Source organism: Taeniopygia guttata, chromosome 4, assembly GCF_048771995.1.
Source record: "Taeniopygia guttata chromosome 4, bTaeGut7.mat, whole genome shotgun sequence".
Taxonomy (NCBI): Eukaryota; Metazoa; Chordata; class Aves; order Passeriformes; family Estrildidae; genus Taeniopygia; species Taeniopygia guttata.
The window spans coordinates 65689091-65706695 of record NC_133028.1 but is presented as its reverse complement, the minus strand read 5'-3'; the positions used below and the strand labels follow the sequence as shown (position 1 = coordinate 65706695).

The window sequence follows — 17605 nt, the reverse complement described above, 5'->3', positions numbered from 1 at the left end:
TATCTAGGGTCTCTTATTGTGTGCTTTGTAGTACTAGAGAGATTGGTGTGTGCACACACTTCCTGTGGTACTCTGGAAGTTAAAACTCAGCTTTTTTAATGCTTGAGAGCTTGCTACACACCAGTTTTTAGGCCTGTGCAATGTGATTCAGTTGTTACCTATCCTTTATGGTCTGCTGGAAATGAATGTTTATTTTTAAAGGGCCTTTTCCCAGATTAAATAGAGCATTAATTAGTGCGTGAGAGGAACAGGGTGCATTATTCCACCGCAGCTTTCCATCGTGTCGAGAGCTCATTACCAGATGTAGAGATCATAAACAAACACACATGGCTGCTGCATGTAAATTTTCTGCAGGAGGAATTGCTGCTGATCCCTCCTGATTACACCACTTTGTCTTCCAGCTCATTAATACACTTTTGACCGTGGAGACTATTTAGGTGCTAATAACTCACAAAGCAATATACAGGAAAGTATTACCTTTCCATATTTGTTAAACATATTTCCATCTGGAATTCCTGTCCATGGTCTAGACTACTCTTTTCTTTTTAATTTTAGGAAGAGTAGTTGTGGAGTCAAAAATTTTCCTTCATAATTAGCGTTTGCTTCCACAAGGTCTATAGCAGGATATACAAATAGTCTTCCCAAAGCCACATGAAGATGAGGATACAGAAATTAATCTGAAATTATTAGGCCAAAGTCTTTGCTGGCACAATCCCCAAGGGAGTTATGCCAGCAGGTAAATTGGCCTAAGGATGAATAAATTTAATGAAATCCGGGAATCACTAATTTAGGACTTGATCCTGCCTGTTACCAAGGATTTAGATCCCACTGCAGTAACTCCCATAGCAGTCCCTTCCACGCCAAGAACCGCAGTGGCTGTTGTAACTCCTCCACTGCTGATGGTCCATGAGGTTTGGGACATGAATGGGCACTGACCTGAGGGGAAGGCAGCTCACCCCAGCATCATTAGAGCTTGCTAGGTGGTGACAAATGAAATTTGTGACAGAACCAAGACTTAATCCTACATTCAGGCCCTCTTGAGTATTGTCAGATGGCTGACTCCTGTTAGGAGTGACTTTTGCCTAACTCTGCCGGGATCCTTGGCAGGTAATGTTTCACACAGTCTGGTGGAAAAGACCATACTCCTCTCACACATTTCTTGTCCCTCTCCAAAACTCTCCAAGAACACCAGCCACACACTGCCTGAGCTGGTGACCACAGCAAAATGACCTGGCAGGGATGAGTAGCCTTGTACCAGAGTTTCTTCCTATTTTCCTTTTATTGGAGACATCAATATATAAAAAGTATGTAGAAATATAAAGCACCAAAGGAATGTGACACACTGTCATTAATTACAACTTCTTTCTGTGCCCAGATCATGAATCTTAGCATTTGTAATTTGATTGAATCCTGCATTAAAATCGGTCTCTACTTCTGTTAGTGGATATTACTGTGTCCGAAGTTTTGCAGAGCAACTAAGTACCATCACCTTAAAGGCAAAAAAGGTCTTGTTTGTTCATGGTACTTGTCCTGCTCAATGACTTATAGCTTCCATTTAGCTTCTAATTATTAAAAGCAGATAAGGGGTTTGGAGCATATTTAAGCATGTGCTTTACTTCAGTGGTGTTTGCTGACGTCATAGGAACCCAAACCAGATGCCTGTGTGCTTTCAGGGATGCTTTCTTGAAACAAGGGGAGAGGAAAAGAGAGAAGCCTCTCCTTCCCTTCTTGGCTCTCCTCTTTTCATGTGTGAGTAACACACTGTGTGCCTGGTTTTGTTTAAATCCAAGGATGGCAACCAACCACACTCTGTGAAAACTTCCTACTTCTTCCCATCCTTCTTTGTGGTTTGGTTTTTTTCTTCTTGCTATTGATATTTGGGAACCCGCAGAGACAAAGTGATACGAAACTTAGAGGTCTGACAGAGGAATTTATTCTGGCAGTGTTTGTGTGAAGCCCTGTGGTCCCATGAAATCCCCCTCAGTTCCACTGCTTGCTTTGCTTTTTCAAACACAGCCATAGCCTGGGCTGGTGCTTCATTTGCAGGGGGTCTGTCAGAAGACAGGGAGATGGATGGGAGAATCTCCCATCTCACAGGTTTGTTGAATTGCCTCTGTTAAGATAATAACATTCCTGAAGCGTGTTCTAATATTTTATAGCTTTTGTGAAAGACATGGATGCTTGTCGGTAAATTACAAGTCTGTGAACCCAGTAAACCTGTTGGTTCTTCTGAATCAAGGGTGCTTCATGTTCAGATGAATTTGTATCCCATTAAATGGCAGTTGCACTCATCATGTACTTCAACTCTACAATAAAAGAGTGTGTATGCAGACTTATCTTTTTAAAAGGGAAATAAATTTATAGGGATTTTGTTTGTGGTTTTATATTTTGGGTTTTTTGAAAACAGTGAAGCATTCCCTGACAGGTTTGCAACAGCCAAGCAAGATGTGTGTTGAATTCACATTCACATGTAAGTGTTACATAGCTGTCCCTGCTTTGCCAGCTGCTCAGTTTGTGTGGTGACAGACCAAACAGCTGCTAGGTGACAGTGCTGAAAACAATTTTGCAGGTTTCTCAAGAAAGTGTAAAGATGAGACTTCTTCACATCTGAACTTAAGGGTCATGTGCATCACATCTGAAATATTCTGTTCTTTGTAAAAAGGAGGAGAGGAATATTTTGGAAATACGAGTGTACTTAGTTGGGGCACTGACAGCTGCATGTCACATCTTTTTCTCTCCACCAAGGTTTGGTTAATGTGAATAGGGTTAAGCTGACCCTAACCATGAACTCTAGTGCTGATCTCTGATCAAACCCACCCTTCTGTGTGCAAAAATGTCAGCGTGAACTCTTCTTGAAGCAATATAGACTTGATTAGGATCTCCTTTTAATTGAGAAACCATATTACAAAGTACATCTTCCCCAATAGTTCTAAGAAATGCCTTGTGGCAATTAAAGCAATTGCTTGCTCAGTAAATACCACCAGGAAGAAATCTACCACATTTTACTGATTTTTTCCCCTCCTAGATACATATACTGTGTTAAAGAGAAGGATCAGCAGTCCATCAATAGTACATACATTTGGAAGTCCCTTGGTGGTTGATTTAATAATCTAATAGCGTGTACTAGTTAAAGAGAACTGGGAAGTAGTGTGCACACTTACTGCAAGGTTGTCAGGCTGCACTTAGTTATAAATCTTGCGAAGCTAATCACCCAGATAAGATTACCAAGACGTGATAAATGGTAGCCATAAATAGATTTTTGACTTCCTGCTCATCTCTTCTTTCTCCTGCCCTTCCCACTCTGCTCCAGTGTAACAAAGCTGTCAGGGCTGTGCAGCTCCTCCAGGTGATGGTCAGCTCTTGATATATTTTTGATCGTTGTGTGAAGTTCCTGTTAGTATGTGGTCCCTGTTTTAACCTCTTTGCAGATTCCCCCGATTATCCCAAATCACTTTCATATGGAGCTGAGGTTAAGCTTTATTTCTCTTGGCTTGTCCCTTCTGTAGCAGACACTTCGTCTTCACTTTGAAAGGACAAAGTGATGTTCAACTGCCTGGGCCTGTGCCCAGCATTTGATTATATATTATTTAATTTCCTTTAGAAAATTGGAAGCAGAACTTTAGGAGTGGAAGTCAGTCCTTTTCATTTGTTTAAGGATCTTTTAGGGCTAATATAATCATCGATAGTAGATGTCAGCATGATTAGGGTGACTTAAGGTAAAGCAAAGAAAATTGAATACCAGGAGAAACTCTTTTGCAGAGGAGAGGGTGCCAAGATTTATAGCCGTGCACAACATATGTGGATTATGAATTGGGGCATTAAAAAATGAAAATAGAAAATCACCAGGTTTTTGAGTGACACATTGAAAACACCTGCCTCCCCTGGCTGCAGGCTGGGGCGACAAAAGTTCTCACCCTTTGCATTGTGTTTGCAGTTGATCCTTGGGCTGTGGGTCTCTCTGGAACTTCATTCAACCAAGGAACTAATTCTACAGAAATTCCTCACTGAGTCCACAGGTTTGCATTGGGCTGACACTGCATGCACTCCTGCAATTAGGTCTGCACATGCCTCTAAGTGACCGCCAAGACAATTTGAAAATTTCTCATGCAGTGAAGTCAGGAAATTAAAAATTAACTCTGGAAAGGACATCATATAATATTTGGCAGTGTGGCTTGAGTGCTGTGTCCACTGAGGGGTAGAGAGTCCTTCTCTCACCAAAAAAAACCCACAAAAACCATCCAACCCAAAAGTTGAACTATGCCTTCCGTGGGATTTTGCATGATCCACAGCTGAGGGAAAGGGGAAAGGTCTGTGGCGTGCATGTGCTTATGGATACAATATGACTTACTTGTGGCCTTTAATTTAGCAAAATAGCATTTAATGATGTAGAGTGAGAGTCCCACATCGCTTCAGGCTCCCTGGTGCTGTGGCTGCTGTTCCAACATGGTTATGTGGGGGGAGAAAGGGCTTCAGTGCTGGAATGTCACTGTAGTGCTGTGCCCATTCCAAGTCTCAGAATTCTCCATTTGATCTGGAAGTCACTTGATGAATAGCAGGGGCACGTTGCAGCACAAGAGAGGCTTTCTCAGTCACAGCCCTTTGAACTAAAACAAGGACCTTCACCACTCTGGGCTGCTGAGAGAAGTACTAGTCATCGTGTCATGCAAAATGAAGGGAAGGAATAAAGTCCAGCTTCTCTGTGACATTTCATGCATTTAAGACTTGCTTACCCCATAAAAAACAAATGATTGATTTAAAATAATCTTCCAGATAGCATGAAAAGTATTAAATATGATACCAAGTGGGAAGTGTTAAGAACATCTGCTCTTTGCAGTAATGAATAATTACAAAGCTCAGAGAAAAAAGCATATCTGGGTTTTGATTCAGTATGGAAAACTGTGCTTCTGTAGCAGCATCCTAGATGTGGTGTCCTCATTCTTCTGGTCACCTTTTATTGTTTTTGCAGAGGGGTTAAGACTTTCTGTCTGAGTCCTGCTATCTGTACATCTAATGTGGCATGAGTAAATACAATACACAGGGAAGTGGAAAGTTCACACTTTCTCATGCATACAGGCAACTCCTGAACAAATCTGAACTCAGCTCTTGACAAGGATCTGGAGACAATACCAGTTATAGATACCCATACAAGGCAGACATAGCAACATCTGCTAAGGACAAAGTCAATGATACAATTAAGGTGTCCTTTTTTTTCTACCTCACAGACTCATGGGTGCTTGGATAAGCTGTTGAATGCTGTCATCCTTAGAGTCCTCCTCTGTGCCATGCAAAGTGGGCTGCTGGGTGATTCCTGAGCCTGTTAGATAGGCTGGAATGGCTTCAGGGAGAGCAGTTGTGCTTTATTTTGTCATTATATAACTTGGCTAGACAATTCTGTACAGTAAAATATTTATGGAAGTTCGGGAGAAGGCATAGTGCATCCGCAACACTGCACGTAAGAGGAGCAGATGGTCTTTTCCTATGTATTCACGTGGGCTCTAGTAGACAAAGCAGCCCCTACAACAGGAGGCAAAAAATGACTTAAGGTAAAGCAATGGTGACTTCAGTTTGTAAGTGTCCCTCAGAGTGTCCTTCAGGATCACTTCAGGACTGTCCTATCACTGGTTGCATGTTTCGTAGTGCCTTTTTATGGTCTTTCAGTGTGGTCCTTAGTTGTGTTATAGCTTCTGAGCTCACTCTTGTGGCATCCTCCTTTGGGCTTCATCCTCTCCTCCCCTGAACACTATTAAACATAAATTTCATATTTTTCTGGCCTTAAATTCTTTGAGTATCGTGCTAAACTGCAACTTCTAAGAAGTTGAAATGCTGTTAACATTAAAAAGCAAAGCTGCATACAACATGGAGGAAGGGGAAGGGAGACTCCTCTGCTTCCCCTTGTGTGTATTTGCAGAAATGCTGAGGGTAAATTCTGAATGTAAAGCATCTTTGTGAAGAGAAATTCAAGTGACCTGTTTTCTAAGTCCTCATAGCGTTGGAAATTTGCATTACATTGTCTTGCCTAGACAAGGAAGGAGGGGGAAAAAACCCAAGAGACCAAGGAGATCTTTGCAATAACATGGCACAAATGGAGAAGGAGTTTACAACTGTGAAACAGAAGAATTTATTAGATCTCTTATCCATGGAGTAAGCAGATCTGGATGACTTTCAGACATTATGTGGATTCAGTTTCCTCAGCTGGAGGAGGGCACCCAAATTACAAGCTGTAATGTTAACAATGCAAAAGCAGACACCGTAAATGACTTTCTGTTCCATTAAAATATAATCCTTCCATCAATCCTTACCTAACTCAAGGTAATTGTTGGTACCCCACTTTACTTGTTCCATATATTTGCATCATTTGTGGTTTCTTTTCTTGCTGTAATTACTTCTTTTCTTGCACAAGCAAACCCTGCATCAAAACTTGAATAAGTTATTTTCCAGCATTTTTTGCTTCCTCCTTTAGGAGTAATAACCATACACAAATGCATTTTGCTGGGGCTTAATGGCCTTGCTTTCTAGGTCTGCCTATCCTCCCAGTCACACTCTGCCTCTCTGGAATACAGGCATGCAATAGTCCTCCTGTGTGATTTTCCTGGGAAACATGAGCAGTTGGTGCCATGGGAAGCTCCAAGAGGTAAACTTAGAAACAGCCTGAAATTCCTCTAGCTTTCTGCTGAGGAAATATATACTCCACAGGAGACATCTCACACCTTCCAGGAACTGAGAACCCAATAAATAAAAGCTAGAGAGCTTCCGTTAAGGACATTATGTGTGTTCTCCCCAAATGTCTTTTCTCACCTCAACCCAGGATGTGAATGCAAGTGTCACCCAGAAAGTATAACTCTTACTATTGCAGGATTTGTGTGTTTTATGTCCAAATGGACAGAAAAACTAAGTTTCTAGAAGATTTGTCATTATTTTTAAGTGAGTGAGTTTGCTTTTACTGTATTGTATTATGATAGCTCATATGTAGGTAACTACAGTTGCTATTTTTAACCTGCTGTGTAAGATCCAAATCAGGACAATATTTGCCATGGCTCCAAAGACAGGACGAAAGGCAGAGTTAAATGCCCATGAAAAAAGACCTTTTTTTTTTTTTCTTTCCTTCTTTGCTAGTTGGTTTCAAAAGTTTAGAGTTGTAGCTACCTTGAAATGGTGATATAATGTAATAGAAATGTGGCTGGAGATGAAAGACAGTTCTAGACTGGCTGTGCTCTATTGATCAAAAAAAAATATTTTTAGGGAAGGGAGAGCAATTCTCCCAGTTCTTTTTGCAGGGTTGCTTTTATTTGCTTTGTTTTGGTAGGAGTCTGAGGTCTCTGCTCAGGTTAAACTTTGGAAAGGAAAAGCAAGAATTATCTTCCAGTGCAAGAAATAGGGAATATGCTGAACATATCTCCCAACCTCCTAAGTGCCTCGAAATCTGAAAAGCAAGCAAGCAAACACAGCAACCATTTAACACCCCCACCCTGATAGGTTTCAAATAAGGTGGGAGCTGCCAAATCTGTTTTATACAGTTTTTTTTTCCTAGGGAGAAACTCATGACAGCCACAGCTAATGATGAAGTCTTCTAGTTTTAAATTTTTAGTTGCATAATCCAATCTCTCTTGCTGGCGGCGTTCAGCAGAATACCCTTGGCTCTGTGTCCAGGCTCTCTGCAGCACCAGCAGACTGTGAGTGAGAACACAGGATTCTCTTAATTACCTTTAATTAAAATGAGTGTGTGCACACACACACACATAGAAAGACTGTTTTTCTAGTGGCTTGGCTCCCTCTTCCTCATTGAAGGGAAGAAGTTAAACTTTCCCATTAAATGTTTATATAAAAATGAAATAATTCTGAGGTTAACCAGAAATGCAGCTTAATCTTGTATAGAAACATGCATGTGATATTTTTTGGGAGGGGGGAGGTTTTTTTTTTTTTTAATTTTTTTTTAGTTGCACAAATATAGCTGAAACTTGAAGTTGGCAGAGAGTGCTGTTTAAAAATATTTAGTCCTAGCATGTAAAAACTCGTTTTGTTACGGAATTCCTTTGTGAGAGGTGTAGCTATGCCATGTCTCTGCCAAAGTGATGGGAGCCATATCGGCGGAGCGCCTCTTGGAAAATAGCTGCATTTTGGGCTTGTAGTTACAAAATTGAAATCGGAATTGACATGTTTTATACATTGCTTGGAAGGATACCACATCTAGTAATATTTTTAAAAGAGTGGAAGAAAGAAAGAAAGAAAGCTTGCAGATGGAGCCGAGGCTTCGCTCTGTTAGAACATGTCGGGATGAGCAGAGGTATGTGTGATGACACTTAGCTTGTACCACTGAGAGCTCTGCTTTATTCCCCTTAGCTGTCATCATGTGCTGGAGTTATGATACATACACCTAATTTTGGCTACATACCTCATCTTTCCCTTCCCTGGGCGTGTGTGAGCTTTATAGAATAGCAGGAGCTACTGATACATGTGATGCTGTCTGCTGCCCGGGCACAGCCCCTGCTCAGTTTCTGGTACTGGAAGAGCAATTAAAGGCAGCATTTTGGGGTCACTCTACCTCATTAATTGTTGCCATGATTGTCCCACACGTGCAGCTGGCCAGTTGTCTGGCTCAGCTCTTGGCTCACCTTCAGCTGATTCTGAAGCCTGGCTGAGACCACGAAGAGAGAGCAGAGGAGTTGGTCATTGCTGTGGCCACCATGGAAAGGGTGAGTGGGAGCCCCCATCCCGGTCAAATCAGATGTGTTCAGGCATCAGGACAGCTTTGTGTCCCTGTGCAGCACCTCAGCTAAGCTATGGACACCCACACACGAGGTCACTTGTACATCAAGCCACAAAATTACACAAATAAAGCAAATGGTACATTAAGTTGTGTCGTGTCACTATAGGACACGTGAAAGCACGACACGAGCCGCTGCTATTGCAAAGGTGAAAAAGAGAGCATTTATTTTCTGACTCCAGCATTTATACTTTTTCAAAGGTGACAGTGGATTGGAGGGTGAAGGTGCCACCTCTCCGATGACATTGGATAAACTACTAGTACATCAAGTTTCTCCACCTCTATGAAGGAATGCAAAACAATTTTTGTTTACAGAAAGTTGTGTGAGAAAGTTCTCTAACAGAACGTAAACTCAGAAGGCTTTAGAAAATCTTAAGAATCAGAGCAACAGTGTAGATTTGGGGCAGATTGCTCTGAACTAGGGTCACTTACAGACATCATTAAAAGAGCTGGTTTTATTCAATTACATGTACTTAACAATTTCTCATTAAGGGAATCAGGAATAGCAGAGATCATCTGCTCTCAGAGACACAGGATACACATAATCCTGGGTTTATGGTTTGGGATGGAAGGGACCTTAAAGATAATCTCATTCCACCCCCCTGCCATGGCCAGGGACACCTTGCACTAGACCAAGCTGCTCAAAAATACCTGTCCTTTCCATTTGAGAATTGCAAAGATGCTGCCTCTTCAGTACAGACCTGTTTTAAAGCAGGCAGTCCAATGTCTGCTCATAATTAATGTCTCTTCAATAATAGAGAAGTCTATATTTTATGAAAAATAATATCTAATTGTAGACTGTCATTACCGAAGGTAGGAACTCATCTGCTCCAAGGCAGTGTTCCTAAATACAGAGCCACAGAGATGTAAGTGCTTTAACTTGAGGAAAGCTAATAACACTTTACAACATAGCTGCTTAGAGATCAAAGAAGCCTCTGTCTCACAGAGGCATTTGTGCAGCCTGTGAGGACCTTGCACACCTGGGAAAATTTTAGGGAGCAACAGTCATATCTTAAGCAAATCCACTCCATAGGTCCCATGGTTCAGTGCATGAATCTGAGGAGTCAATGGATACTGTCTGAAAAGCATGATGCTAATGCACTTCATAGTTTTCTGGTTAGAACAGATTATTCTCCCTTTGCAAAATGCCCACATGTATAATTTTGTGGATGCGCCATCTGTGGAAGTGTTCAAAGCCAAGCTCTGAGCAACCTGGTTTAGTGGAAGGTTCCCTGCCCATGGCAGAGGGGTTAGAACTGGATAATCTTTAAGGTCCCTTCCAAACCAAACCATTATTTGATTCTGTGATTAATCCCATTTAAATCACAGATCATAGAACTGAGCAGAATGAAGAGATGCACATACAGGGTGAATCTTTGTCTTTCAAACATTGGTCAAAATTTATCACAAGGTGATCAATAATTCCATAGTATTGGAAACTTTTTCCTCTATACACAACGAGATTTGTAGCAATCTGTAACAATTTCTCTGTGCAGACAAGAGAAAACAAAGCTGTTTTCTTGTCTTTACTTGGTTTATACATGAAACAGGGAAGTTGAAACGTAAGAGAAGTACTACATTTAAGCCTTTTTGAAACACATCAAAAACTTTTTCTCCTAACAGCTAAGACCCTCTCAGTTTAGCCCATTTTAAAGAAAAATTTATATTTGTGACATCTTAAAATAGCATTCTCACTTGCTGTGCTCCCAACTCTACTTATGCCGACTTGTCAAATCCCCCCTGAGCCCATCTCAATACCCCAACAGCAAGCTAAGGCTCTTTTTATTTTATTTCTGGATTAGTTTTCTGATGGTCTGGTGCATTGAATCGGTGAATGAAAGGGCCAGCTTAGCACCGGAGCCAGCACAAGAGCCGGGCAGCGGGTGGTGCCTGTGCAAAGGAGGGGGGAAAGCAGGGCCGTGGCGTCCCACACTGAGCAGCAGTGATCTGCTGGGGGTGGCACAAGCCTCGAGGTATTTTTACATCTCTGTCCAGCACTGCTTTGAGCCCTCTTCAAATCCCTTGTGCGAAGTTGTGCGCTGCTGGAGCCGCACTGAATTATTTGTGTGGATTTTAAGAGTACAGTCAGCAACCTTTCCCATCTATTCTCTGACTACGGAGCAGCTTCTTGCTTTGGAAAGGCATCCATGCCTGCCGGAATCTGTGGGTATTGGTGATTCCGAGATTGTAGAAAGTCTCTGTCTTTCTGCCCCGTTGCCAAAGAAGCCATAATTCTTCTGTGCTGTTTTCAAGGTTGTTTATTCTTGCTTATCTCTAACATGTTCTGCTGCCCTGCCGTAGGTCTGTCCTGCAGGGCAGCGTGTGGGGCTCTGCCCTCAGTGGGATGGTACAAACATTATATACCAGAAACTACGTGTACTATATTTACAATAATGCCAATATCTATCATCTAAGTTGAACAGCGTGTCCCCAGCCTAAACCAATAGAAAAATGCCAACACTACAGTGAAACATGGAGGGCATGAAGAAGGAGGAAAAGGACAAGACATACCCAATTCCTCCATCTTGTCCCCTCTGAACCCCTAATCTAGAAACTTAAAATTTTACTTTTGCACCCGTGTCACACTTAATTATTACTCTTATCAAACACTCAAAGTAATTCATCCTGTAAGATTGAAAACTCCTCTCCATGGACAGAGATCACAGACAGTGTCTCTCGGGGCTCTGTCCAGGGGGGTTCCTGACCCCTGCCAGGGTCCCAGACCTGCCAGGGCAGCCAGAGGGAAGCCCTGGATTCTCACACATGCCCACCTTTTCCTTTAGTCTCACGTAGGTCCTGAGAGCTTTCCAGCTGTCCCTGTTTTGTGGGGATAAGTCTTTTGCTCTCACAGGGCAGCTCCTGGCACAGGGGTAGGGCAGGAATTCACCCGAGTGAGACACAGATGTCGAGACCCGGGGGTTATTAATGTCTTTTTCAAATGCTGCGTGTGAAGCTTTTATCCCGTCCTAGCTGAGCGGGAAAGGCGAGTCCCCAGACCTGATCCCGGCTCCCTTTGAGGTGCCCGGCGGGTGCTCAGCCTCGCAGGTACTGCTCCATCAGGAAGCGCCCCAATTTGCGCTATTCACAACCCGCAGGGCACTATTCTTCTTTCCAGCCTCCTAATCCCTCTCTCACACACAATCCCTTACAACTTTAACTGGCGGGGTGGAGGAGCGAGTTAAAAAGGAAGGAAAAAGGAAAATGAAACACAATGTAGGGCCAGGCAGTGGCTGCCAGTTACGGTGCACACAATTGACACCAGCTGCAGCCCAATTAAACCCAACATTCACAGGTGTTCCTAGCACACTCAGCCCTAACAAAACCACTTTCTTGAAAATACCTAAGGCTTTAACACAGAAGAGCCTTTTTTCTTTTTTTTTCCTTCTTTTTTTTTTTTTTTTTTTTTAAGGCTCTTTTAAGCTATTTAGAGCACTTTAAATACAAAGAAGCTGCAAAGGACTTCGAGTCCGCTGGAAAGAGTTGGTGCTTAATGCCAGAATGGGGGAGAATCGACCCAGCTGAAACAGCCACTGTAACCATTGGTTTCAAGGGAAAGATGGGTTGTGTTCAATGCTGTTTATTCAGGGAACAGTAACTGGCACCAGGCATTTTATTGTTGCTGGGAGTGGAATGGGGCAGGAGGGAACGGCTAGGTGTAAATCCTTTTCTGCTGGTGGGCTCATCGTTGTTTGCAGCATAGCTCTGGGCTGGTATGTGGCTTTGTTTCTTACGGATCTCTGTGTGTGTGGCTCAGACAGCAAATTTTAATTCTCTTTTCCTCCCAGGAAAGCTTGATTCTGGTGCCTTTTTCACTCTGAAGCAGAATTCTAAATTCATTGTTTTCTGGTCTTAAAGCTTATTCCTGAGATGATAAGTCAGTCCTTTAAGAGTGCACGTTTTTTATACATTAATTCAAAACTATTCCCATGCTAAGAGACGACTGCAGACAGCAGATTAATGCATTGGTTGGTAAGTTGCTCTGACTCTATTGAAAATGAGAATTCTGTTTGGTAAACTTCCTTTTATAATGATACTAATAATAACCAAACTAGGGATATTCTGGTACTCTTAGATTCAGCACCTTTTTACCCCACCTGGCTGCCTCTGTACTGCTGCAGTGGCACCCGTGAAGTTTCAGTAGTTACAGCTTGATTACCTGGTCCCTGGTTTGTTGTTGTTTAATCACTGCTGTCTCTGACAATCACTTCGTGTCTTCATTACTGCCTTAGAGTGGGTGCTGAAAGCCGCTCTGGATTTAGATGCAGTCACAAAATATCTGTTTTGTCCCTCCATACAGTGAGATGTATTTTTGCCTTTGGAACAGGACTAGGATGTTATTCCTGTTCCTCACAACACACAGAGATCCAAAAGACTGCACTTTTGTTCTTTTCTTGTGTACTGAAAAGGTAAAAATTATGATACCTTGTAGTATTTTTATTTGAAACTCATTAAGAATTGCCTTGCAGGTAGGTAATACTGGTTCTTAGCATTCATTTCTAGAGGTAAGCAGAGACTGTTCATCCTACTAAATGCAATGGAGAAAAAAGAATATTGCCCAAGCTTCAGATTCACAAATAATTTGGCCTACATTGGTAAAAGATACTGGAGGCAGCGTGGCTAATTTTCTGAGAAAAATCCTCTCAGCACAAATACAATGATAAGAAAAAAACCTGCAAGCAGCCCAGGACAGAGCTATGGCCTGGTACAGCCCCCTCTGTGCCCTGCACAGCTTCAGGCACTCAGCAGTGAGAGCTCAGGGCAGAACTGGCCAAGGCAGTGATGGCAGATGGGAGGGAGAATGGACAGGTTGGGCAGGAGCAAGGTCTGAGTCACTGAGGACTCTTCAGCTTGCAAAGACTTGACTGGGAGGGAATGAGATAAACTCTGTAAAATCAATGATGGTACAGGGAAGGTGAACGAGGAAGAGCAGATGAATCACCATTCTTATAACATGAGGACTTGCTGAAATTGCCAGGCTTAATGCAAACAAAAGTGATTTATTATATAAGGCAAGACTGGACCGTGGCACTTGATACAGGGTGATCTTGTAGAGGCCAAAAGAAGTGATTTAAGAAAGTCACAGGAGCAGTTCATTGGGAATAGACCTGTTGGGGGTTTTAAAGCTGATGATGTGGGTATAGCTTCTGGGCTTGGAGTACTGCTAAGCCTGGGAAAAATCCATGTCTTGCTGCAAAGGGTCTTCTTCCTCTGCTGTCAATTACAGCTTCTTCTGTGGCCTTCCCTTTTTTCCTCAATCCACAGAAATGACATTTAAAAGCTCTTCTGTTGCTCCATCTGGTAAGAAATGTCCTAGTGTGGCTGTGACGAGGGGTCTCCATGACAGACCAGTGACCTTAGGCCAATAAAGCCTAATTCACCAGATGAATTCACCCTCCTCTCACTGAGGCTACACCACTACTTGTGTTTGCTTTCTATGAGTGATTTAGCTTTATCAGCTAGTGAGAATGCTTGTGAGGACTTTTTTTTTTTTTTTTTAAAGTTTGCATACTGAACAAAGCAAAATAATCAAACTTGCCTTGTTGAATCTCTTACCTCAGAAACCTGATCTCCTGGGTTAGCCAAGGAATGGAAACAACTCCATGTGACTCTGTGACCAGACACAAGGGCCTAAATTTTCAACACTGTGCCATAACGCCTGCTGTTTATTACTCAATAATATAGAAAAGATTTAGTGCTGCCAGGAAAAGGGAGAACAATAATTTATGCCTTTAAAGTCTTTCCTTGACTCTTAAAAGCAGCTGAAATGCTTCTAAGAAGCCAAAAATAATGAGTTTTCTGGTGCTTCCTCATGTCTAGTGATTTTCAGTTATGACAGAACTTACGGTTCAGCGTTTAAGAATAAAATTAAAACAACAAAAAAATCCTTTGGAGGTTAGTTGTCATTACTCTTACTGATAGTGTTGGCAGAGCATAGAGAACAGCTGAAAGCTTCATCAGAACTATCAGCCTATGGGTGAGTTCCTCCTGAGTGAATCGGTGTACAAATGAAACGTGAAGAAATAGGATTGGCAGTGGTGTTCCTTTGGTTTTGGATGTGACAGCTTGACAGTGTCTCCTTCAGCTTCTGCTCCACTAAAACAGCTGCTGACAAGTGAGCACCTTGTCAGTGACACCCTGGTCCAGCATTTCATGCTGTGGATAGGTAATGGTCTCTGTGAGAAGAATGGGGCAGTCAAAACCTGCTGGACTACATTTGGGAATTTTTTGTTAGTGCCTGTGAAAACTTCCAGAGAGTCTCTTCATTTTGTGGCCTTACTGCAGTATTTATCAAGGAGAAATGAACCCCTCTTTCAAAGGCCAACACAAGTTCTGAGTCCAGAATGCTTGGGATCTGTTTTTCCATCACCAGTCTTCTCTGTTGTGAAAGAATTGTGGGGTCAGTGGTAAGCAGGGGATGCAAGGGATCTGATGCAGGTTTTTTTCTTTAAGTAGCTTAATATTCCTCTTCGAGATGGGAACCCAGTCACAATGTCTGCTTAGAGAAAAATTTGCACAGAAGGATCAGGGCCTCTCTGTTAACTTTCTGGGTGATGTATTACTGATCTCCACAAGAAGCTGGTGCACTAAATCTCAGCTGTGCTTCCACGTTCAGCTGTCTCTAAAGTCCTGAAAAGCATTAAAATGCGTAACAGCAGTGTTTAGCTTTGGTGCTCATTAGAGCAGCACAGAACTAATAGTAATATTGTTGTAACTTGACAAAGCCATCTAAATCCATGCATGTTTTCTTGTGAAAGCTTCCTAAACATGCTGCTAAATCCCCTAAAAAGCTACTAAACGGCTTTGGCAACCATTAGCAGAGCATAAGCGAGGGAACTCTTTTCAGTAAGTGAACAAACAGAGAAAATATGCTGAATAGCCGGACAAATGTGTTTCAGTTGGCTCTTTCATTTACAGATATAAGGGAGCAGTCAATATCAATCACTGTTTTCCCTGTTGCACTGGAAATCACAATATCTCTTTTCATTCCACAAGCTCCTTTCACCACAGTAATGTGTCTTTAGAGTGACACTGGCATCAGTCTGTTTCCGCTGTCTGAAGTCCAGAGAGCTTAAAAACACATTGCAGGGTATGAGACCTTAACCTTCCTCCCCTTCCACACACCCCTCTCCTCTGAGCCTCCTTTTGGAATTAATTGTTTTTATTTCTTTCCCAGTGCAAGGCTGGAAAGAAAAGTGCCCGCAGAGCCTGGGAATATCTGCTCTTGCACTTTGGGGATGGAAAAATGTATCGCTGGTGGTTGGGATTTGAATTTATCAGGTGTTGTGGGGAGTTTAACACAAGGTAATATGATTAGCGAGTTAATTTGCAGCATGCTGTAATGTGAAATGTAATGTAACTGTGGTTTGAAGTTTGAGCTACATCCTGTTTTTTGGATATCCTAATTGCCCACAACCTCATTTATTTAAAAAAAAATTAAAAAGTTGGAAAAACTCTACTTGTGATGATTTGGCATTTGGAGTGATTTGATGTTCTTGGGTTCTCTTTCTTCAAGTAATGTAAATAATAATAATAATAATAATAATAATAATAATAATAATAATAATAATAATAATAATGCTGTATGGTTGGTTTTGTGTTGTTTCTTTGCAGATAACAGCAGTGTGCAGGGAAGCAGCCCTTCTAGCTCTTCAGGAAGACATCCATGCCAAATCTATCACAGGCCGGCACTTCCGGAGCGCGCTGACGGTCGTGAGCCCGAGGATTCCCGACTCGTTAATCCAGTTTTATGCAGATTACCAGCAGCAAAGTGGACTGCACGCGCTCTGAAAGGCAAATTAATACATACCCCATTCACTGTGTGAATGGCAGATTTCCTTTGTGAAGCTGTCAGAAGCCAAAGAGTTTTGTACTGTGAGCAAGTGGAGTGTCTGGAGTTAACTGAATGCAAAATTGCTGTAATAAAAGTCCCTGTGGAAGTTTTGAGTGTTATAGACGTTGTCCTAAACTTTAAATTTTACCATTTCAGTGGTATTATCTGCCTTTTAGAGGTAGTCAGATTTCTGGTTTAAGTCAGTTTATCTCAGCTGTATATCCATGTATCGAAAAATCCCCAAAAGATCAAATTCTGAATTTTGGTGGATTCTTGGCCCTAAAGAGAGAAGCAACAAATGCTATTATTGCCTTGATTTGTTCCTGCCTCAACCACAGTTTGGTGCCAGGGACCATCCCAGTGAGTGGCCTCATTACAAAAAGTGCTTAAAATTATTGTGAATTTTTTGATTTATGATCTCCAGCAAAGCTGCCAGACAGGCTTTCTGAGATAAAGCCAAGGCATCCTGATTGATTACAGCCGAACATTTATCTTTGGTCTTCACCAGCTCCTTCTTAGACATGCTGGCAGGTAGGCACCTTAAAAAACTGTCCAGCCCTTCACCAACCTGAACCCACTACCAGGTGTCAGCAAAAATTTCTTGTTGATGTTTGTTTCCATCAAAATGAGTATGAATGTTGATAAAATAGATTATTTAAAGCTGGCTGCTTAAAATCCATAATGAACCCTAATTAATGGATGAGAAAACTTCCTTGCAAAAACTGTTATAAATGACCACAAAATACTTCAGGGACAGAGAAAATCTCTTCAGGTTGTTTCTTTGTTATATCGACTGTTGAAATGATGACAAGTCCTTGTGGGCTCTCTGCTGTTGCACTTGGGATGAAATGCAGTTAAGCAAACTAATATTCAGCTTTCTCCCCCACAGCAGAAAGGCTGAGCTTTTCTAGTCCAGACATAAAGAGTTGAGGGAAAGGTAAACCAAAACCAACACAAACTTCAACAGAAAGGTAATTTCTTCACCTTGATTATGGTTTTGCTTTCTTTACTTA

At 41.9% G+C, this 17605-nt stretch overlaps 1 protein-coding gene across 1 annotated transcript in view; it reads left to right on the top strand.

Annotated features, from left to right (window-relative positions):
• The window catches only part of AFG2A (AFG2 AAA ATPase homolog A), a 160941-nt gene extending 144230 nt beyond the window's left edge, over positions 1 to 16711 (top strand). Inside the window, 1 exon segment of the mRNA XM_030270346.4 lies at positions 16373 to 16711. Coding sequence (XP_030126206.4) covers positions 16373 to 16549 — 177 coding nt within the window. The 3' untranslated portion in view covers positions 16550 to 16711.
• Positions 16712 to 17605: the final 894 nt, after the last annotated feature.